General features: G+C 40.6%; 1 protein-coding gene across 1 annotated transcript; it reads right to left on the bottom strand.

Moving 5' to 3' along the window:
- Positions 1-1,207: 1,207 nt before the first annotated feature.
- On the bottom strand, positions 1,208-23,656 carry hccsb (holocytochrome c synthase b). The gene is made up of 7 exons (XM_043698858.2): positions 23,571-23,656; positions 11,793-11,935; positions 11,186-11,337; positions 10,513-10,661; positions 9,609-9,728; positions 4,831-4,917; positions 1,208-2,153 (listed from the first exon to the last, which is right to left on the bottom strand). Exons 2-7 carry the CDS (start codon positions 11,902-11,904, stop codon positions 1,952-1,954), a joined length of 822 nt encoding a protein of 273 aa, XP_043554793.1. The 5' UTR covers positions 11,905-11,935; positions 23,571-23,656; the 3' UTR covers positions 1,208-1,951.
- Positions 23,657-25,419: the final 1,763 nt, after the last annotated feature.

Here is a 25,419-nt window from a genome sequence, read left to right as displayed (position 1 = left end):
CTCAAGACACTATTCCACTTTCTCCCCATATCCTTTTGTCCCTTTAGCACTAAACTATATCTATCCACTTCTCAAAGAAAAACTAAAATATCTTGGTCTCAACTGCTTTGTGGCAGAGAATTCCAAAACTCACCACTCTCTGGGTGAAGAAATGTCTCAACTCAGTCCTAAATGGCCTACCCCATATCCTTAGACTGTGACCCCTAGGTCTAGACTCCCTGCATTCACCCTGTCTACTCCTTATAGAATTTAGTCGTCTTGAGAGAAAATCCCCCATCATTCCTCTAAACTTCAGAGAATATAGTGCAATCAATCTAGTTTCTTTTCTTGTCAGTCCAGTCTGATAAACACATATTGCACCCCTCCACATCCCAAACAATCTTCAGATAACGAGACCAAAACTGTATACAATATTCCACATACGATCTCACAAAGGCACAATAAAATTGCAGCAAGGCATCCCTGCTCCTGCATTCAAATCCTCTTGCTACATGGGCCAACATACTATTTGCCTTTTTTGGCATCTGCTGCACCTGATAGCTTAGTTTCATAGACTGATGAACAATGACAGATTATTTTTCATTTCAACCTTTCATAATCATTCACCAGATATTAATCTGCCTGTTTTTGCTTCCAAACATTTATCATTAGATCTGCAGCAACAAGTATGGATCTTTATGAAGTAGCATCACTGGAACTGAAACATTAACTTTGCTTTCTCTCCACAGATGTTGCCAGATCTGCCAAGTTTCTCCAGCACTTTATTTCAGATTTTCAGCATTTATGGTTGTGTTTTATCATGGACCTTTCAGGTTTATATTCTGACTGATGCCTAGAATAACGATTAAAAATGTAGTAATTTAAATTCTGGGAAAATCTCTTGAAAGTTTTAAATGCAAACACTTGTAAAACTGTTTTCATATTTAAGTAAAAATGTTTTATTTGAGCTGTACAAGTTTATTTGGCACCTAATCCAAATGTTAGCAAAGATATGCCAATATTATTATAGCATGACTTCCCTGAAAATAAGTTTGGACAATAGTTAAAAAGTCAAAATTTCAGCATAGTTTCAACAAGACCATTTTACTACTATAGGATGTTTATCTGGTAAGGAATGTGAAAATTAGAATTTCATCTTATGGTTTTGACTACAATTCTATTTCACACTAGATGCTCACTACAATATCTACTGTAATCAGGAAATCCATTTCAGAGACTATCAAGTTTATTGCCTGTCATTAAGAAAGTACTGAACACCAAAAATAATACATTAAAAAAATTAGCAAAAGGACTTTTTGAAACTTTAAGTACTTCCCAATTTAGTGGAAACCTAATGCAAGAGTTTGCTGTTGTATCATTTTTCAGAAATTATTGAGCTCTCTGGTACATTAGGAGAATTAATATAATTAGTCCATCCCCGCCCTCATTCTGATGTGCTGCTTCTCAGCTTGAAAGAGCGAGCACACTGGACTCAAGTATTGCATCATAGTTTTCAAGCACTACTCAAAAAGAAAGAAAAATGTAATGGTTAGAATCACCCAAGATTCTATCAAGCTACTCAAACATATATTCAAATTTAACACTTCAAATTAATACATTGGAATATACAGAGGTATTAGGCTTCACAAAAGTAATTCTCTGAAGGATATGCTCAAATTAATTTTGATTGATTATTCCCAATCCACAGATGCAAGAACTAAACATAAAAGAATACAACAGAACATAAATAATACAGACCTTTTGGCAAGTCTTGTTCCATTATAAACCATACACAGAAATGAAGAAAGTTGGTTTGTGAGAAGCTTTTAAGCACGTGGTATCTGGATAATAGCAGGTACAAATTGCAGCTTGCTCATTTGTAATGTGCAGATAATTCAATTTAATTTTAAAACATTTAAGATTATGACATCCATAAGTTCATTTGCAGTAACTGCTACAATCTAAATAGATGTTATGATGTCCAACGCCACCATGCCACTTTCATTCTGTCCCATACTGCAGAAAAGGAATCCAGAGCTGGACGCACATCTAGAGCTGTGAACTGATATGTTGATTTGTCAACTTCACCTCCATCATAATAATCAATCACATATCGTACTTCCCTTCCACAGCGGTTTACAATCCAGTCATGTCGATCAAAAGGTAGTTCATACCTAAATGTTTTAAAACAATTGAGATATCACAGTCAACTTGCAAAAATTTGACATTAAATACATGCATAGCATTCCAATTTAACTTTAGTCATTAGTCTCAAGGGAGATGGCCAGACCATCTAAAGTGGCTCACTGATCTAAAGGTTTTGGGCCCACAATATAAAACATTAAATTATTGACATGAAACTAGAGCGTTTGATTATGGTCAATAACTTCTCATTTTCTGAATGAACTGTCAGTTCATTCATTTACTCCTTTTCAGCAGCAATTGGCTGCTCTTGCCTGCTCGGTCATTCAATAGTTATAGGAAGGATATTATTAAAGTGGAGAAAATTTGGAAAATGTTTACCACAATATTACCGGGTATGGAAGATTGGAGTTATTAAGGAGGGCCAGATAAGCTGAGACATTTTTTCACTGGAGCGTAGGAGGTTGAGGGGTGACCTGATAGAAGTTTATAAAATAATGAGAGGTACAGATAGAAATGGCCATTGTCTTTTCCCTAGAATGGGAGATTTCAAGACTAGGTGGCACATTTTTAAAGTCAGAGGAAGAAGATTTTAAAAAGACATGAGGTGCAATTTTTTTTCATATAGAGGGTGGTTTGCAAATGGAATGAACTTTCTGAAGTAGTGGTAGATGTGGGTACAATTACAATGTTTAAAAGACATTTGAATAAGTACATGAATAGGAAAGATTTGGAGGAATATGGGCCAGGTACAGGCAAGTGAGACTAACTTAGCTTGGTATTATGTTCAGCATGAACTAGTTGGACCAAAGGTCTGTTTCTGTGCTGTATAACTCTATGACTCTAAGATCACAGCTGATCTGACTGTAACCTCAAATCCATATACACATCTACTCTTGATAACTTTGCATCCCCTTGCTTACCAAGAACTAACCACTTATGCTAAGGATCAAAGATCTGCATCCATCACAAAACCAGTCATTTCAAATCTTTAAGTTAATTAATTACATTTTAAGAATAGTCACTTTTGCAATAAAGGCAAGATAGCCAATTCACCCATAGCGAACTCCAAGACAACAATGATCAGATTTTTTTTTAATATGTATTTTATCAGACAGTGAGGGCCATCTCCTGTCCTTCAGCATTTTGCCACAGGGTCTTCTACATTCAACCGAAAGAACAGTTGGCTAATGCCTCATCTATAGGACAGCACTTGGACACTACAGCAATTCCTCAGTGCTATACTAGAATACCAACCTTGATTTTGGTACTCAAGTGCTGTAATCCACAACTTTGCTTCAGAGGTGGAAGCGCTACCAACCAAGGTATGACTGACACACACAACAGTCTACATAGGAATAGCTGTAAGCCATTCAGTTCCTTGAATGGCTTCAGCACTTGCTATCAGTTTCAGAGGAGTAACGACAGCAAACACTGGTAAGGTTTCTGTCATTCAGACTGATTGAAACCAACCTCTCAATGCCAATGTAATGTCACATTTAGAAATCACAATGGTGCAACAAGTCAGCTTAGCATCATTCTCTGCAATCCCTTCTCAATAGCTTTTATTTCTCCCTCTCTCTCACTTTTTAAATGTTTCCCAAAGACAGCTCTTTAACCAGGCTTTCACTCTCTTCTTCAGTCCATTCTTCCATCATTCCAAGTCAATCAGTTGTGAAAAGCCTTGCGACATTTTTTTACATTAAAGAAACTTCAGATGCAAACTGCTCACATGCAAGTAAAATAATAAATGCAAATCTGTATGAATTTAAAAACTTAAATCCACAATTACTTTGTGGTGAAGTGCTAAAAGAATTAGCATGGAATGACAAATATTTATCTTGCTCAGAGTTCTGCTAAACTCTCAACCATCTTTTGTCAGTGCAGTTCATTCAAAATTCCACCAGATGGTAGTCACAACATATTGAAAGGAAAAATAAGGCAGACCACGAATTCTACAAACGTACTTCATGACGATTCCTGACTTTCAGTTCACTCACATTAACATAAAACAGTTACGTTAGATTGATTCTTCGATAATTGTCATGTGTCCTAAACGATGGTAAAGTTTATGTACATGATTCCCTCAACCTGAAAGGGAATTCTTAATCTCAAAGGCTGGACTAAGATGTTTAATAAGGAGATTTATGGTATCATTGTTGAGAAGTAAGAATAGGAGAAAGTGAGGATTGCAGATGCTGGAGATCAAAGTCGAGAATGTGGTGCTGGAAAAGCACAGCAGGTCAGGCAGTATCCAAAGAGCAGGAGAATCGATGTTTCGGGCATAAGCCCTTCATCACGAATGAGGCGATGGAGGGCTTATGCCCAAAACATTGATTCACCTGCTCCTCGGATGCTGCCTGACCTGCTGTGCTTTTCCAGCACCATACTCGACGGAGTAAGAATAGTATTAGTGTAAATATAACTGTCAGTGTGAATAGACTGGATTCAAGGCAATTTACTTTGAGCTACACTATGGCAAGATTTAAACTAGTTGTTTACCGAGTTCTCTTGCACCCAAGTGCACCCATACATGCACACCATCCAATCACGAAGGCCTGCTTTCTCCCAAATAACCAATGGCACTCTTTATTTACATCCTTGAAGAGTTAAATGTGGTTTCTGACAATTTGAAGTTTTTCTTTTAAATGCCCAAGACATTTTCCAATTACTTTAAATACGACTTAAAATGAACAGTATAAAACATACCCCATTAAAGAACGAATCCGAGCTCTTGGTGAATATTCCTTAGCTTTTCCCCCAAAGCGGAGTAATGAAGGCCCACAGGGGCATTCTCTAAAATATCAAAACACAAATGTAAACATTCTCAACGCAACTGAATTAATATCAAAGCCCAATTTTGCTCCTATGACTTTATTACTGAATGTGTTTGGTGAACCTCAAGTTATATTAGAGATAAAATTGCAACAGGACACATGACATTTATAATAATACACAGAGCAAGACTCATGCATTTTCAGCTGCAACTGAATTCCAACATAGTTAGTATTAGAGATCCTCACCATATCACACATGCTGCACAGTTACCATAAATCCAGAGATTTCAAACAAACATGTCTACCAGTAAGAACCTGCTGTGCAAAGGTTCTATGAAAACCTAGGGACATCATGTGCATCAGAAATGGGAATATTCATTGACACTTGCACACAGCAGAGTCCACCTCAATCCTCAGATGTTGAAAAGTTCATACCCACATGCAGCAAAACATTTAGGTGTGGGCTAATAGATGATGGAACTGTTACTTGAAACCAAGTACCAGGAATTGACCATCTTCGAGGACTACTTCCCATTGACCTCTAATGGCATTTCCATCGTTGAATACCCATCTTCAACTTTCAGTGGCCAGAAAGTAAATTACAGTCCCTTCAATACCATGTCAGCCAACAGGCTATGAATTCTACGGTGGCTAACTCATCTCCTGACTCCCCAAAATCGACAAGTCAGTATTGTGATAGAATACCAGAATGACTACACCTCAAGAACCTCAAAATCATACAGGATAAAGTAGCCTTATTGACTGGCATCCCATTCAGCACAATGTACACTCTGCTGCCACAAATCAACAGATTCACTACAGCAACTCACAAAAGTTTCTTCCAAATCTATGACCTCTGTCATCTCGAATAAGAACAGTAGGTGCATGGAAACCCTACAACTGCAAGTTCCCCTTCAAGTTAGGATGGCATCTGGCTCAGCAATCGTTCAGTGTCTTTGGATTAAAAGTATGGAACTCCTTTCCTAACAGCACTGACAAGTGTATCACACCACACATGCAGTGGTTCAGGAGGACAGTTCGTGACCACCTCCTCAAAAGCAATGAGAGTCTGGCAATAAATAAAAACAACTTGAAATTTACTAGCCTGGAATTTTAAAATAAAGTTTCAAATGATAATGTGAACATAGAGATTCCCTGCAGGGGTGTCAAATCCGTATGTCTGCCAACTGGATTGTCAAATTCCCTTTTCAGTCTCCAGAATTGGCTAGCTTTTTGTTACACAGTCTGCTTAAGTATTCCACAAAAACAGAAACAATGGAACAAAAGAATCAAGAACGTTATCAAGAACAAAAATCCAAAATAACAAGATTACATACCATACTTAGTGAATATGTGAAAATGAAAACTGATCAATATTGGAATGTTATGAAATGATCCAATCGAAAAACACATCATTCTTAAATGCTTGATACGGTGAATGCTGGTAATACAGTTTCCATGGTTGAAGGGGTTTTGATACTCGGTTCAATCTCAGAATAAGGGGTCAGCCACTTGGAGTGAAATAAAGAGACATTTCTTCAAAAGGTTGTGGGTCTTAGAATTGCTTTCACCCCACATGGTGGTTCAGTCACTGAGTATATTTAAGATTGAAGTTGTTAGACTTTTGGATAGCAAGGAAATTTAAGACGTGGAGATAGTGCAGAAGGGTGAAGATAACGGAGATCAACCATGATCACATGGAGTGGAGTACATTTGAAGGGCCGAGTAGTGTCTCTTTTTATATACTTACAACCCAATAATAACAGTATATCTTGTAATAATGGTTATAAATGTAGTTCAAACTTGTAAAGTTATACATTGTTCTGAACATTTTGACACCAAAGTTGGGAACAACAAAGGCATTTTAAGGAACTATTTCAGTGGAATTATTGAAGTAACTCATTTGTCAGCAAAATGATAAAGTCAATCTTCTTCCCATTTTTCATTACTTCTTTCACAATGCTATTTCAAACCAAATTTCAATATCATAGCTGACTAAGGTGTACCTGGGCAGCTGAAATAAAGCGAGAACACAGCATGATGAATAAACTAAGTGTGTGATGAATGTATGCCTGGAGAACATGTTGACCGATCAGTCAGATGCAAAGTTGAAAACCAATTTCAGTCCCTGCCAAGATTGTAGTTTTCAGACAGGACTCAATAATGCAACTAAATTCCAGACAGTAATATGTTGCTCCACTTAAATATTCCGGAAAACAGGGAAAAAAAAATCAAACAAAAAGAACTGCTGAGCTGAGAATCCACTCAATCAAAGAAGCAATGAAAATACCAAGGCTCTACAGCAGAGTAGTATGTTCAGTAAAATTAAACTGAGTGGGTCAGGATGAGAGAGAGGGTCAACAAAGGCAATAAAGCATTAGTGACATTGGGTAACATAAAAGCTCAAAACAAAGTACCCATATAATATATGAAGCATTTGCAATTTACCATTTGAATGACGGCACCAAAGAAAATCAGTTTGATTCAATTGCATTTTGGAGACATTGCTGAGTGATGAATGTTAGCATTGAAATATTCCAGTATATTTAATTTTTTTAAAAGATAGGGAAAGAAGAAAGGGGGTAGCCATGACAATAAAGGATTGGATTTTTTAAAAACTAAAGAGAGAAAAGGATTTTAGCTCAGAACATCTAATATAATCAATTTCGGTGGAGCCAAGGGGCAGGAACACTCTTGGGAGTTCATGTCTCATGGCAACAGTTGTAGAAGGTTGAGAACCAGGAAATTCAAGGCACATGCAGCAATAGTAATAATGTAATTATTGGGGAACTTTGACCTACAGAGAGGCTGGGCAAATCAGATTCGCTGCAATAGTGTAGGGAGAGTTCGTGGAAAACACAAACGTTTCTAGATCACAGTACATCAAGGAACTCCAACTCGGGAACAAGCTGCTTTGGATCAAGTATTGTGCAGTGAGGATATTAATTAATAACCTCATAGAAAAATGACCCTCTCTGGAAGAATGAACATAACACGATAAAATAGAGGACTGGTGGATAGAAAACTGCAGAGTAGGAATAAGCAGGATACTTTCTGTTGGCAAGCCATAATTAGCAAGGTACAACAAGAATCAGTACATACGCGTTAAATAATAACAAATTGCATCAATAATTTAGGTGAGACCACTCAGGGTAACATTTTCAAATTTGCTGACAATAAAAAGTAGGATAGGAAAGTAAGCAACAAGGAGAATGTAAAGAATCTGCAGATAAAGGCAGGTTAAGTTGGAAGGAATGTGGCAGAGCCAAAATGTGAAATTAGACAAGTCTTATTAGCACACTCCAAGTATTAGTGAGGCTGAAACTACAGTTCTGATTACGGTTTTAGTTTCCTGACCCAAGGAAGGAAATATTGGACCACAGACAGCTGAACAAAGATTCTCCAGACAGTTTTTCTGGTCCAAGGGGATTGTCCTATAATGAGCGGTTGAGTACATCAAGGCTTGACAGGGTTTGTGCTGAGAAAGCATTTCCACTGGATGGGGATTCGAGAACATGGGATTACTGCCTCAGAATAAGCGGTCAGACATTTAGAACGAAGGAGAAATTTCGTCACAAACAAACAGAAATTGCAAGAAAATCTTAGCAAGTCTGGCAGAATACGTGGAGAGAAATCAGAATTACCGTTTCAGGTCCAGTGACCCTTCTTCAGAACTAATGGTAGCTAGAAAAATGTTAGTTTACACGCAGAATATATGGTGGGAAAAGGTGGTAAGGAGTAAACAATAAATGGTGATAGACCCCAAAGAAACAGAACAGTTGGACAGACAAAGGAGTGGATAACAGTGAGCTAAGGAAAATGAATAGCTGCTAATCAGGACTACTAATGGCTAACAAGGGGTAGTGTGTCATAGCAGAGCATGTGATAACAAGGTATGATATATGGGGATTGGGGGTAAGGACATGGAAAAGGTGCTCCAAGCTCTAAAATTGTTGAACTCAATATTGAATCCAGAAGGCTGTAGAGATCCCAAGCAGAAAATGAGGTACAGCTCTTCTAGCCTGCACTGAGCCTCGCTGGAGCACTGCAGCAAATCTGAGACAGAGATGTTGGCCAGGGTACAAGGTAGTGTGTTGGAAGCTCAGCATCTTTTTTATTGACAGAACCTAAGTGTTTCTTCACTCAAGAATTATGAAACTTTGGACTTCCCAAACCCAGACAGCTGGGAATACTCAGTCATTGAGAATATCCAGTACAGGAGGTTGTTTTTTTTTTGCATATTCAGAAAACTAAAGGATATAGGGATACTGCAAGAAAATAGAGTTGAGGCAAAGATCAGCTTTAATCTTAAATGAATGGTGCAAGAGGCTCAAAGGATGAGCTTCAGCTATTTCTGTTAAGTGGGAAATTCACTTATATACCTTATCCATTGTCAACATCAGGTTCACTAAAGCAGTTGCCTTCAAAATAAAATCTGTAGCAACTCCTTTTAAGTTCCCCATACTGACTTCAAAAACAAACGAAAACCTATTTACAAACAACTGAAATAACTAACAAAGAAATGATGTGAACTTTCAGAACCAAAAAGACTGCATTCCTAATGGGATCAGTGGAGATTTAGCTTTCCAAGTATTCATTTTGATCAAGTGAAATGGTAATGCAATTCATCAGAGCATAATGCACTGCAATTTCATTTCATAACCTGAACTATTGTTCAAGAAATGAGGCTATTATGAGTTATGAACTAACTTGGCATGGAGTGCTTCCCACTTCAGTATTTCTTTCCAGGCTTGTTCATTGTTCTGATTATGGATCTTAATAATGTTTGACATATCATCAGCTGAAATGTCTTCATTCTGCCAGCGCCACCTGTAAAATAGTTAGAGTATGGAGTAGAAGTTTAAGCTATGGCATTGAATGATTTGTCATTGCACAAAATAATCAGTTTTTCCCCCCAAGAACTACATAAACATTTATACTGAGTGAAATGAATGCCAAATTATAGAATATAAACCAGTGACCCTTTAAACATTCAACAGTGATGAATGACATGTATTTTATATTATTAATCAGAACTACACATTAGTATTTAAGACAGCTGAGCAATATAAAAGCCATGCCAGATTACAATGGGATGAAGAAAACTATTTTCATTTATTTACAACACAATTCTAGCAACACAGGTAAAGAGTTCACATTTCTATGCATTTTTTAATTTCTTCACCAGACGTTTGTTGGGATATGATTCTGAGTGTCAACAATCTCCAGTTGCCAAGGGACTACAGCTCATGAAGGCATCACAGTCCTGTCTTTGTATCCTCATTCCCTATATAAGGAAAAGGTAACTGGAAGATAGTATGGAGGAACAGGTCACACCATATACATAGTTTTAATCCTTCCACCTGCAAACCCTTCCTGAGTTCTGCAGAGAAAACACAATTTTTTTTTCCCCAATAATTTATTTCTATAGTGAGGTTGAGAAATTCAGACTGCAGAGAGAAACAAAATTTAATCTGCAAATGTCAGCACCTGTCAGAAGCATTCAATTGCTTAACCCAAGTCTGACAGTAATAATGGCATCTGATACTCATGCTTTGTGACATTTCCCTCATACTATTAGCGCTTATTTAACAGCATGTCTTTGACTGCTTACCCTTTTCTGATCATTGCATTCCAAAACATCTGTTCTGAAGGGTATACCCAATGCTTATCTGAGTGAGTCCGAGGAATAGAAGATTCTTCTCTGACTACAGAAAGTGGGTATGGCTGATCTGATGATGGCATCTGGTTGGGTGGTGGCATCTACAAAACAAAATGATATACATCCAAATACTGACTTCCCCTCAGAAAACAAATAGGAAATCATACAGCTTTATTTTGAGAAGGGTAAACAACAAAAAAAAAAGATTTCACAGCTCAGAATCTGAATGGATAAAGCTGAACATCAAAAACCACTGACAAAACACATTGTTTTAATGTTAATTTCAGTTATATGGAATTTGCAACCCCTGTGCCATAAATGTCACAATGTAACATCCCTTTGATTTGCTCAATAAGGTCAAACACCTGAAGTTCATGCTTTAACTGCCACATCAATTATGATAATTTCAGACAGATTTAAAGCATCAGGTTTTGATGAGAAGCAATATATCATAATTTTAAAAACTTTAAGACAAGAGTAAACTATTAGCAAGAATTTTATTCGCCTAAATGCGTTAACATAGTGGAAACTTGCAGAAGAGTAGCAGTGAAACACACTAATTTACAAAATGGAGGAACATAGATGTTAGCATTTAAAAGATTAAATCAAAAGTTTTTGTACTTACCATATTACTGGGATCAATATCATCCTCTGTTTGTGGCCTGTTAACTCCTTTCATAGGACACTCCACATATTCATACGCCCCCTCCTGATGTGCAGGCACAGGATAAGATGCATTCTCTGTTGAGGCAGCTGTTGCCTGATGCATGGGACAACCTGACAAAACAGGTTGCAAAAAAACATAATAATTCATTTGAGTTGTTCAATTAACTGCATCAATGTTATTTCACAATGACAGCCTTGAGATTTTGTTATTTGTATTCAAGTAGAAAGCATTTTTTTTGTTCAGTTAAGAATTACAAACTCAGTGAAGCAATGCCCATGCAAATTCGTTTAAAATACTTGTTCCAATATGACAATAACGGTCACAGATGTATGAACTACCAACAAGGAGAATTTTCTACTATAATAAACTTTAAAGCAACTAAATTCGTTGCTATTATTCTAGAAATGCTAAGGTGAATTCATCTTAAAATTACATTGTAAACTTCTCAACAATAATGGATGCCATTGCCTCCAAAATTTCTTAACGTTGTGTGTGGTGTTTCGTGTTCTAAAGGTAAAGGTAAAGGACACCAAAACATTGACTCCAACAAATTAAAAATGTTTACCTTCCTTCTTGGCTTGATGCATAGGGCATTGTGAAGGTGGTGATGCCTGTGGTGCAACAGTAACAGAATCTGCTTGCACATTGGTTGGTAGCGTTGACGTGGATGCCCCCATTGTTTCAATAAGCTAAGGTGTTGAATATATGCTGCAGAACATAATAAGCTCTTTAGAAACTAATTACAGCAAGGTCAAGCAATAATCCTACTGTAAACTGTCATGACAATGGTTAAAGAATCAAAATGTCAGTATTTATATTCTATGCAAAATATTCTACTCAAGCATTTGAAGAGGAGGGAAATTCTCCCAGTGTTCTGGTCAACACTCATCTTTTAAGCGATACCAATATATAGAGATTATTCAGGGCTCTTGTGGTACAATGGTTGTGTCTCAACTTCTGAGACCAGAAACCCAGGTTAAAGTCCCACCCACTTTAGAGGTATGTAATCATATCCCTGAACAAGTTGATTAGAACATATCTAAAGATTATTTATCCCAGTCAGGCATTTAAGCAGAGGATCTTGCTGTAGGTTATGGATCACCTCTTTTGATAATGCATACAAATTAAGTTTGAAATATACATGAGTGAGGCTAAAGAGCTCTGGGCGATCATGATAATATTAAAAGATGTTGATGAGATGAAAGTCCACCTTTATAATAATTTATATTGATAACTGGCAAAAACACACCAGTCATGTCAACTCCTAATTACATTGGTCATTGTATATGGTAAAAACTGCTGCAAGCTTCTGACAAAGATTTTCACCTTGTTTTAATCAGGACAATTCACAAGAAATTCCACAGGAAAACATGATTTATATTGTATGAGGGGAGAGCTGAATGTTAGTGGACTCGAATTGGGAGGGTGATGCCATGGAGAATGCACTAGTTAATGTTGACTGATAATTAACTGGCAAGCTTCAAGTTTTAAAAAAGGCTGGTTGACCTACTGATTAGATTTGATTCTCTACAGTGTGGAAACAGGCCCTTCAGCCCAACAAGTCCACACCAACCCCGAGGAGTAACCCACCCAAACCCATTCCCCTATACAGTATTTACCCCTAGGTAAAAACAATGACTGCAGATGCTGGAAACCAGATTCTGGATTAGAGTGGTGCTGGAAAAGCACACCAGTTCAGGCAGCATCCGAGGAGCAGGAAAATCGACGTTTCGGGCAAAAGCCCTTCAACAGGAATACAGGATGCTGTCTGAACTGCTGTGCTTTTCCAGCACCACTCTAATCTAGTACTAACCCCTGACTAATGCACCTAAAACTATGGGCAATTTAGCATGGCCAATTCACCTAACCTGCACATCTTTGGACCACGGGAGGAAACCAGAGCACCCGGAGGAAACCCACGCAGACACAGGGAGAATGTGCAAACTCCACACAGACAGTTGCCCAAGGCGGGAATCGAACCTGGGTCCCTGGTGCTGTGAGGCAGCAGTGCTAACCACTGAACCACCGTGCCCCGAGTCTTGGTGAATTTCTGCAGTGTATTCTATAAATTGAGGGGAGGAGATGGCCTACTAGATTTATCATTAAATCAGAAAAACAACTAATGTTCTGGGAACCCAGGTTCGTATTCCGCCATGCAGATGGTGGAATTTGAATTCCATAAACAAAAAAAATCTGCAATTAAGAATCTAATGATGACCATGAAACCACCATCTATTGTTGGATAAACACAACTGGCTCACTAATATCAATGAGAGAAGGCAATCTGGTCATAGATTCACAGAGATGCACAGCATGGTAACAGACCCTTCAGTCCAACTCGTCCATGCCAACCAGATATCCCAGCCCAATCTAGTCCCACCTGCCAGCACCTGGCCCATATCCCTCCAAACCCTGCCTATTCATACACCCATCCAAATGCCTTTAAAATGTTTCAATTATACCAGCCTCCACCACTTCCTCTGGCAGCTCATTCCATACACGTACCACCCTCTGGGTGAAAAAGGTGCCCCTTAGGTCTCTTTTATATCTTTCCCCTTTCACCCTAAATCTATGTGCTTTACTTCTGGACTCCCTGACCCCAGGAAAAAGGACTTTGCCTTTTATCCAATCCATGCCCCTCATGATTTTGTAAACCTCTAGAAGGTCACCCCTCAGCCTCCGACACTCCAGGGAAAACAGCCCCAGCCTGTTCAGACTCTCCCTATAGCTCAAATCCCAAACCCTGGCAACATCCCTGTAAATCTTTTCTGAACCCTTTCAAGTTTCACAACATCTTTCCGATAGGAAGGTGACCAGAACTGCACGCAATATTCCAACAGTGGCCTAATCAATGTCCTGCACAGCCGCAACATGACCTCCCAACTCCTGTACTCAATACTCTGACCAATAAAGGAAAGCATACCAAACGCCTTCTTCACTATCCTATTTACCTGCGACTCCACTTTCAAGGCGCTATGAACCTGCACTCCAAGGTCTCTTTGTTCAGCAACACTCCTGTTATAATCTGAGGTAACTCTCTTCGCTGTCCACTACGCCTCCAAATTTGGTGTCATCTGCAAACTTACTAACTGTATCACTTATGCTCGCATCCAAATCATTTATATAAATGAAGAAAAGTAGTGGACCCAGCACCGATCCTTGTGGCACTCCACTGGCCACAGGACTCCAGTCTGAAAAACAACCCTCCACCACCACCCTCTGTCTTCTACCTTTGAGCCAGTTCTGTATCCAAATGGCTAGTTCTCCCTGTATTCCATGAGATCTAACCTTGCTAATCAGTCTCCCATGGGGAACCTTGTCGAACGCCTTACTGAAGTCCATACAGATCACACCTACCGCTCTGCCCTCATCAATCCCTAGCCTACAGAGCCACAGCTATATGGTTTAATCTCAACTGTCCTCTGAAATTGCCTCAGTCTTGAGAAATGAAACTGGACAGATCACCTGGCAAAGACCTGGGGCACTGGAAATGATAGTGGCAAAAACAGACTTGTCGACTGTGCATCGTCCTCCTTAATAACACTTGGGAACTAGTATCAAAATTGGGAGAGCTGTCTCACAGACTAGTCAAGCAACAGCCTACGGAGTCATAGTCACAGAATTATATTTTATAAACAATGCCACCATCACCATCCACCACCAACACTTGAAGGAAGCACAGAGGGTGGTAACAGCACATATCTGGATGGAGGTATTTCAATATCTAACACCAAAAGTGGCTCAACAGCAGCACTACTGATCGAGCTGATCAGGTCCTAAAGAACTTGGCTGCAAGATTGAGTCTGCAATGGGTGGTGTCGGAAGCAACAGGAGGGAAAACATACTTAACCTCACTCCTAATCAGTCTGCTGCAGATGCATCTGTCCATGACAGTATCAGGAAGAATGACCACACCACAGTTTTTTGGAGACAAAGTCCTGTCTTCACGTTGAGAACACCCTCCATTCTGTTGTGTAGCACAATCACTGATGAAATGGGCGGACTTCAAACAGATCTAGCAACTCAAGACAGAGCATCCATGAGGTGCTGTGGGCCAACAGCAGCAGAAACATACTCCCCAACCCCACAATCTACAACTTCATGGCCTGGCATATCTGCCACTCAACTATTACCACCATCAGGCCAGGGGATCAGCCTGGTTCAGTGAAGAGTGCAAGGCAGCATGACAGGAGCAGCAAAAATAAGTTGTCAACCTGGTGTAGATACCAAGCAGAACAATTTGTTGTGAACCTCACTTTTTCCAGGACAACTTGCATAAGCAGTAAGTGATACACAGCACCAAGCATTCCCACAACAAACAGATGAGCTCTGTAGACCTGTCACATCCAGTCATGAATGGTGGAGGACAATTAAACCACTCACTGGACAATAGACAATAGGGGCAGGAGTAGGCCATTCTGCCCTTCGGGCCTGCACCACCATTCAATATGATCATGGCTGATCATCCTTAATCACTATCCTGTTCCTGCCTTATCTCCATAACCCTTGATTCCACTATCCTCGAGAGCTCTATCCAACTCTTTCTTAAATGAATCCAGAGACTGGGCCTCCACTGCCCTCTGGGACAGAGCATTCCACACAGCCACCACTCTCTGGGTGAAGAAGTTTCTCCTGAGCTCTGTCCTAAATGGTCTACCCCGTATTTTTAAGCTGCGTCCTCTGGTTCGGCACTCACCAATCAGCGGAAACATGTTTCCTGCTGCCAGAGTGTCCAATCCTTTCATAATCTTATACGTCTCAATCAGATGGGCGGCAATTTGTGGGCGGCACGGTGGCATAGTGGTTAGCACTGCTGCCTCACAGCGCCTGAGACCCGGGTTCAATTCCCGCCTCAGGCGACTGACTGTGTGGAGTTTGCACGTTCTCCCCGTGTCTGCGTGGGTTTCCTCCGGGTGCTCCGGTTTCCTCCCACAGTCCAAAGATGTGCAGGGTCAGGTGAATTGGCCATGCTAAATTGCCCGTAGTGTTAGGTAAGGGGTAAATGTAGGGGTATGGGTGGGTTTCCCTTCGGCGGGTCGGTGTGGACTTGTTGGGGCCGAAGGGCCTGTTTCCACACTGTAATGTAATCTAATCTAATCAGATCTCCTCTCAGTCTTCTAAACTCAAGGGTATACAAGCCTAGTCGCTCCAGTCTTTCAGCGTAAGGTAGTCCCACCATTCCGGGAATTGACCTTGTGAACCTACGCTGCACTCCCTCAATAGCCAGAATGTCTTTCCTCAAATTTGGAGACCAGAACTGCACACAGTACTCCAGGTGTGGTCTCACCAGGGCCCTGTACAGCTGCAGAAGAACCTCTTTGTTTCTATACTCAATCCCTCTTGTTATGAAGGCCAGCATACTATTAGCCTTCTTCACTACCTGCTGTACCTAAATGCTTACCTTCATTGACTGGTGTACAAGAATACCCAGATCTCTTTGTACTGCCCCTTTACCTAAGTTGATTCCATTTAGGTAGTAATCTGCCTTCCTATTCTTGCCACCAAAGTGGATAACCATACATTTATCCACATTAAACTACATCTGACCACTCACCTAACTTGTCCAGGTCACCCTGTAATCTCCTAACATCCTCATCACATTTCACCCTGCCACCCAGCTTAGTATCATCAGCAAATTTGCTAATGTTATTACTAATACCATCTTCTATATCATTAACATATATTGTAAAAAGCTGCGGTCCCAGCACTGATCCCTGCGGTACCCCACTGGTCACTGGCTGCCATTCCGAAATGGAGCCATTTATCACTACTCTTTGTTTCCTATCAGCCAACCAACTTTCAATCCAAGTTAGTACTTTGCCCCCAAATACCATGCGTCTTAATTTTGCTCACTAACCTCCTATGTGGGACTTTATCAAAAGTTTTCTGAAAGTCCAGGTACACTACATCTACTGGATCTCCCTCGTCCATCTTCAGAGTTACATCCTCAAAAATTCCAGAAGAGGAAATGGAGAAGAGGCTCCACAAATATCCTCACCCTCAATGACAGAAGAGCCACCACATTAATGTGAAGGTTAACGCTGAAACTTTCACAGCTATCTTCAACCAGAAGTGTTTGGTTGATCAATCCCAGGCTCCTCCAGTGGTCACAGCATCATAGACGCCAGTCTCCAGCCAATTTGATTCATTTCATGTGATATCAAGAAATATGTGGAGGCACTGGATAGTGTTAAGGCTATGGACCCTGAAAACATGATTTCCCAGCACAAAGCCACGTTGACTATCCCAAATGAGTGCCTTCCTTTCCAAATACAGGTACATAATCCTTTATCCAAACTCCAAAGTTCTTTTTGTAAAGTTTTTTTCTCCATAAGGTTGTTGGGCATGCAAACAGTTAACCCAACTCCACACCTACTTGACCCACATCACTCAGATGTAATGTAGTGGCATGGCCCAGCACTGGCAGACGTCAATTCTGTCTCAGCATTCATAGTACTCAAAGGTTCATCTGCTGTTCGGTAATATATATTTTTATTTCACCATGAAACTGTCACTTATTCCAAAATCCAAAAAATTCCAAATTCCAAAAACCAGCTGGCCCAGAGGGTTTTGGATAAAGGTTTGTGTACCTGTACATGTAAAGCCTGTCCCTCAGGATTCCCTCCAACAACTTGCCCACACCAAAGTCAGGCACACCGGTCTATACTTCCCTGACTTTTCCTTATCACCTCTCTTGAATAGTGGCACTTTAGTCAACCTCCAGTCTTCTGGCACCTCTCCTGCGACTATCGATGATATAAATATCTCAGCAAGGGGCCCAGCAATCACTTCTCTCGCTTCCACAGAGTTCTAAGGTACTCCTGATCAGGTCTTGGGGATTTATCCTCCCTTGTTTTAAGACATCCAGCACCACCTCCTCTGTAATATGGACCTTTTTCAAGATGTCACCATCTACTTCCCCACATTCTATATATTCCATGTCCTTCTCCATAGTAAATACTGATGAAGAATACTCAGTGGAGTATCTTGCCCACCTCCTGCAGTTCGACACATAGGGTCCCTCAAATATCAGCAAGGCAGCCTATTCTCTCCCTAGATACCCTTTTGTCCTTAATGTATTTATAAAATTCCTTTGGATTCTCCTTAATGACAAAACTTTCACATGTCCCCTTTTTGCCCTGATTTCCCTCTTAATTTTACTTCTACTGTCTTTCACTCGCTCTCTGCTGTCTATATGCTTCCTTCATTTTATTGACTAAAGCCTCTGTTTTTTTGGTCACCCAGCATTCCTTACACCCTAACAGGAACATACTGTCTCTGGACTCTCAGTTTCTCATACTTGAAGGCTTCCCATTTTCCAGCCATTTCTTTACCTGCTAATATCCACTCCCAGTCAACTTTCGAAAGTTCTTGCCAATACCATCAAAATTAGCTTTCCTCCGATTTAGAACTTCAACTTTTGGATCTGGTCTATCCTTTTCAATCACTATTTTAAAACTAATAAAATTATGGTCGCTGGCTCCAAAGTGCTCCCCCACTGACACCTCAGTCACTTGCCCTGTCTTATTTTCTGAGAGTAGGTCAAGTGGATACATGCACATATTGAATCAGAAAATTTTCTTGTACACACGTAACACACTCCTCTCCATCTAAACCCTTAACACTATGGCAGTTCCAATCCACATTTAGAAAGTTAAAATCCCCTACCATAACCACCCTATTATTTTTACAAACAGCTGAGATCTTGTGATGGAATTTGTTTCTCAATTTCCCACTGACTACTGGGAGGGTCCCAGTATAAACCCAAAAGGTTATCATTCCTTTATTTCTCAGTTCCAAATAACTTCCTGGAAGTAATCCCAGGAATATCCTCCCTACGTACAGCCTTAATGTTATCCCTTACCAAAAACACCAGTCCCTCTCTTCTTGCCCTTTTTTCTATCCTTCCTACAGCATTTGCATCCTGGAACAACGATACCAGTCCTGTCTATCCCTGAGCCACATCTCTAAGTGCTATGACATCCCAATTCCACATCCCTAACCATGCTCGGAGTTCATCTGCCTTCCCTGTTAAGCTTCTTGCATTGAAATAAATGCAGCTTAAATTTATCAGTCCTACTCATTCTTTGCTTTGTTCTTGCCTGCCTTGACTGTTTGACTTGCTCCTTTTCCCAAGTGCCAGTCTCTCTCTAATATGATTCAATCTAACCACTATCCCTTAATATTCAATCGCATTAACACTCGGTCACTTTCAGAGACATATTATTCAACACCTCACTCACACCATTTACAAGATCTTTTGATCTGTGTCCATAAATTGTGTTCTGTGTGCTTCTGATTTGGTGAAGAGGTTACGCTCCAAAAGCTTGTGATTTCAAATAAAGCTGTTAAACTATAACTTGGTATCATACCATTGATCGGAAACTCAACTGGACTCACCGTATGAATAAAGTAGCTACAAGAGGTGGTCAGAGGCTAGGGATACTTCAGTAAGTAACTTACCTCTCAATTCCCTAAATCCTGTGTACCACCTACAAGCCATAAGTCAGGAATGTAATGGAATATTCCCCCACTTGCCTGGATGAGTACAGCTCCAACAATACTCAAGAGGCTTAACACAATTCAGGATAGAGCAGCCACCTTGATTGGCACCACAGCAACAAGCATCCACTCCCTCCACCACAAACTCTGAGTAGCAGAGTGCAGGATCTACAAGATGCACTGCAGAAATTCACTGAAGATCGTTAGACAGTACCTCCCAAACCCATGACCCCTTCCACTTAGAAGGACAAGGGCAGCAGATACTTAGAAACACCACCACCTGAGAGTTCACCCTGACTTGGAAACCTATCGTCATTCCTTCATTATCACTTGGTCAAAATCCTAGAAGTCCCTCCCTAAGGGTGCACCTATAGCAGAGAGTCACACAGCATGGAAGCAGGTCCTTTCATCCAACTACTACATGCTAACTATGTTCCCAAACCAATTTAATCTCACTTGCCTGCATTTGGCCCAAACCCCTTGAATACTTTCCTATTCATGTGCTTATTGAAATGTATTTTAAATGTTGTAACTGTACCTGCATCCACCACTCCTTCTGGTAGCCTATTCCACATACAAACCACTATTAAAAAAATTGCACCTCTTGTCCTTTTTAAATCTCACCTTAAAAAGATATCCCCTAGTTTTGAACTTCCCCACCCTCGAGAAGATACCCTTATCAATGCCCCTTATGATTTTATAAACCTCTTTAAAGGTCACCCCTCAACCTCCTACCCTCCAGTGTAAAAGGTCCAACTGGATCAGTGGTTAGCATTGATGCCTCACAGCACCAGGGTCCAAGGTTCGATTCCAGCCTTGGCCGACTGTGTGTGGAGTTTGCACATTCTCCCCGTGTCTGCGTGGGTTTCCTCCCACAGTCCAAAGACCTGTAGGTCAGGTGAATTGGTCATTCTAAATTGCCTATAGTGCTAGGTGTATTAGTCAGAGGGAAATAGTTCTGCGTGGGTTATTCTACAGAGGGTCGGTGTGGACTGGTTGGGCCGAAGGGCCTGTTTCCACACTGTCGGGAATCTAATCTAATCTTATCTTATCTTTATAATTCAAACCTTCCATCCCCAGCAACATCCTGGCAAACCTTTGCTGAATCCTTTTTAATTTAATAATATCCTTCCTATTGCAGGGCAACCAAAACTGCACACGGTATTCTGGAAGAGGCCTCATCAATGTCCTGTACAACTTCAACATGGCATCCCAACACCTATACTCAAAAGTTTAAGCAATGAAGGCAAGCATGCTCAACGTCTTCTTAACCACCCACTCTATATGCAATGTAAATTTCAAAGAATTATGAGCCCCTAGGTGTCTCTGTTCAATCACATTGCCCAGAGGCCTACCATTAATTATACAAGTCCTGTCCTACTTTGTTTTACCAATATACAATACCTCCCAGTTATATAAATGATCTCCATCTGCTACTCCTCAGCCAATTGACCCAATCTTAAATAACTTTACTGTCAATTGTGCAAACAATTTTGGTGTAATTCCCAAACTTACTAACCATATCTCCTAAATTCTCAGTCAAATCGTTTATATAAATATGAAACGAAAGTGGACCCAGTACCAATGCATGTAGAACATTGCTGTTCACAGTCTTATGTCTGAAAACAATTCTCCATCTCCACCCTCTATTCCCTATCATCACATGCACGAGCATGTAGACATTCAAGGCAGCAGCTCACCACCACCTTCTCAAGGGCAACAGGGACAAGCAATAAATGCTGGCTCTCCAGCAATAGCCATGTCCCATGAGAGAATAAAAAAAGGTACACACTGCTACTGTGTTACAAAATCAGTGGTAGAGGGAGTCCACGTTTGTAGATATAATGCCAATCAAATGTGCTGCTGTACCTTGGATGCTGTCAAGTTTCTTGAGCACTGCTGAATTTGCACTAACCCTGGTAAGTGGGGAGTAATTCATCACACTCCTGCTTTGTGCCATGTTGATGGTGCACAGGCTTCGGGGAATCAGGAAGAGTTACTCACTGCATGATTCTTAGCATCTGACCTGCTCTCGTAACTAATTGTAAGTTCCGAGATAGAAAACATTGTTTTGAATGTAACTTGCTGTTAATGATGAAACCCCACTTGTTGCTTTTAATCAGTCATGACATGATACAGCTAGCTTTGTTTGTTGCTCAAACTTTCAAGGTAATGGGACATAGAACAGTACAGCACAGTACAGGCCCTTTGGCCTTGATGTTGTGCCAACCTTTTTATCCTAGTCTAACCTAAATACCCTTCATTATACTATCTTCTATGTGCCTACCCAAGAGTCGCTTAATGTCCCTAATGTATCTGACTCTACTAACACTGCAAGCAGTGCCTGCCATGCACTCACCACTCTATGTAAAGAACCTACCTCTGACATCGCCCCTAAACCCTCGTGATAACCATTTCTGCCCTGGGAAAAATAGTCTCTGGCCATCCACTCTATCTATGCCAATCATCTTCTACACCTCCATCAAGTCACCTCTCAGCTTTCTTCAATCCAATGAAAAAAGCCCTAGCTCCCTCAACCTTTCTTCATAAAGCATGCCCTCCAGTCCAGGCATCATTCTAGTAAGTCTGCTCTGCACCCTCTCTAAAGCTACAACATCCTTCCTATAATGAGGCAACTCGAACTGAACACAATATTCCACGTGTGGTCTAACCAGGGCTCTATGGAGCTACAGCATAACCTTGCAGCTCTTAAATTCAATCCCCCTGCTAATGAAAGCCTTCTTGACAACCTTATCAACTTGGGTGGCAACGTTGGGGTTTTGATGATCATGGATCCCCAATATCCCTCTGTTCCTCACACTGCCAAGAATCCTGCCTTTCACCCTGTATTCTGCAAATTCAACCTTCCATTTGGGGACTTTTTAGGTCCAAAGGCGACAGCCTTCGAACCATTCATAAGTTTTCATTATATATAGCAATAAATAGCCAACATCCCACAGGATGCTGTTATGAGCCTTATTTCAGCATTAGGTTTGATGGGTGAAGAAATGCCTCAGCCCTATTTAGAATGAGGCCAACACTACAGATAATGTTTGAAGAGTTATTAGCTATTTAAATAGACAACAACTCCTAAACACTGCTCTCCATTTGAATTAATCGCCAGCTGAAAAAGGAACCTTAGCCCATAAAATTCATTAGCAGGCTAAATAAGATAAATGGATTATTTCTTATGATTTTATCACAAATAAGTGGAGAAACATAAGAGTTCCTAGAGTAAATGCTGGCTTTATGTAATGAGTTACATAATCAAAGCACTTCACATCATTTATGGATGATGGATAATGCTTCACATATTAGAGCCAAATCTGATGTAACTACACGTTTTAGCCACTTGTAGAACAATCTGCAATGTACAGGGGAAGGGGAGACATTGATTTGGAAAGTGGAATGGGCAAAAAAAGTAGCAGCTAGTGGAAAAAGCGGGGGGCGGGGGGGGGGTATTTAGTGTCAAAGGGACAGGCGGGGTGAATGGTAGAGGGAGGAGGATGGGGAGTGGGCAAATGGGGGCATTAGTTGGGTAAAGGAGGGCACTGACTCGGCAGAGAGAGGAGTCTGTGGTCAAAGGGGAGCAGTAAGTGGGTGACAGGGTATTAACCGGACAAAGGTGAGAAGTAAATCTCAGTGGGACTTCAACATTGATTCTATAAAAGGCATCTGAATGGGCACATGAATAGGAAGGGTTCAGAGGGACATGGGCCGGCTGCTGGCAAACGGGACTACATTAATTTAGGATATCTGGTCGGCATGGACCTCTCGCCCGGTTGAACAGGGGACTGTGACTGAGCCACGCCTGATCCGCGAGGCCCAGCCCGGATCCTACCTACTCCTACTCCTCGTCCTCGTCCTCCGCCACCGCCGCTTCTCGAACTCTCCTCAAGGTGAATACGACAGCCGTTCCCACAACCCCCCGCGCCGTTAGGCCGATAGACCACTTTCCAGTGATGTCACTTCCGGCCGCCCTAGACCCCGCCCCTTCCTCCCACCCACCGGCCGGACGAAGAGGAGACCCGAGGTGTGAGTGCGAAACCCCAGCTGTCACGAGGGCAAACCTTCCCCGTCAGCATCAACCCAACTTCGCGAAAATGAGAAAAGTAATTTATTCCTAAAAGGTGTGATAACATTAGGACAACAGTCAAAATAAGGAACGACTTGCCTTTATATCGGGCTTTTCGTGACCCCCAAGTGTTCGAAAACACTGCAGCTAATGCACATTTGTAGTCACTCCGGAAACGCAGCCGCACGTTTGTGTGAGGTTGGTGCGGGGTAGATCCCTCCTTTAAAATAGTGTCACCACAACTTTTGCATCCACCTGACAGGCCTCAGTTCAGAGTCTCATTGAACTACAGCATCTCCAATTGATGCAGTACTGAGGAAGTGCTGCGCCATCTGCCCTGATTTGTGTGTTCATCCAAGAGTGGGACTTAACCTAGAATCTTTTAACTTGGCGTTGGAAATGCTGCCAAGTGAGCCACGACTGAAACACATTTTAGTGTTTTAATTTAAATGGATTTAGAAAGGACTGTTTCCTCTTGTAAGGAAAGCCAAAACAAAAGTTCAGTCTTAAAGTTAGAAGTCAGCTATTCAAGTGAAATGAAGAATCACTTTATCCCATGAAACTTGGTGAAAATCTGAATATCTCTTCCACACCGACGTACACACAAGGTTGTAGCTGCTAAATGAAATGTTATATCCGACAAAATCTGTTGAACTTAGATAAAAGGTATCAACGATAGGGTCCAAGACAGTTCAAAGTCAATAATGAAACAGGTTCAAGAGTCTAAATGGTTCATTGTGTTTTTCATAACAATTGCAATGAACTGCAGATGCTGGATATCAGTAACACAAACAGAAATTGCTGGAAAAACGCAGTAGGTCTGGCAGCATCCGTGGAGAAGAAACAGTTAGTGTTTCAGGTCCAGTGACCTGTCTCCAGAATGGAATTGTTCCAAATTGTCATACCTATTGATGTTAACACTGGGCAAGTCAGATCCAAGAATGAAATTAGGTTTGAGAAATGATTTGCTTTTTTTGCAGTTAGTTAATGTCACGAAAGCATAGTCACATAGCCATAGTTGTTCTTTAACAGAAGTTTATCACACAAATGATAAAAATGCTAAATATTTAAAAAATAAAGATCTGAAACAGCAAAACAATGTTTCAACCCCTTTTCACAAAGAAATCTTTTTACAGATAGTCAATTCCAGACGATTATTCGTATCTGAACTTTCACTTCACTAACTCTTCCCGAATTCTGTTCCTTGGGTCACTGGCAGTTTTATGATTTATTTGTACGACTAAGACTATGAACATTCTGCAATTCTAGTGACGTAAAACACTTTTTTTAGTTTGGAGTGCTGAAAAACTTTTATAGTCTCACAACAGGGATTAAAAACAGTTCAGTTAGGAAGACTGGTTCTCCTGAACTGATCTTTTGAACTGAAATCAAAGCTAATCTAATGGTCTGGTCTACTTGTAAACTTAGCACTATAAACTTTCAGTCCATTAATACCACAGGTATCTTTTCAGACCCTTGACTAAAGTCACATGCCTTCTTGGACATTGTGTATTTCAGTCACTATTCCAAATGTTTTTTGTTCGAAAGGCCAGACATCTTCATAAGACTAACCAAAATCCACCTGGCCTCTATTTTAAAAGCCAAATCCCAAATG

Source organism: Chiloscyllium plagiosum, unplaced genomic scaffold, assembly GCF_037043375.1.
Source record: "Chiloscyllium plagiosum isolate Xiang-an unplaced genomic scaffold, Cpla_swu_hap1 HiC_scaffold_9, whole genome shotgun sequence".
Lineage (NCBI taxonomy): Eukaryota > Metazoa > Chordata > Chondrichthyes > Orectolobiformes > Hemiscylliidae > Chiloscyllium > Chiloscyllium plagiosum.
Note: the sequence above shows the minus strand (reverse complement) of the source record. Positions and strands in the feature narration are given on the sequence as shown.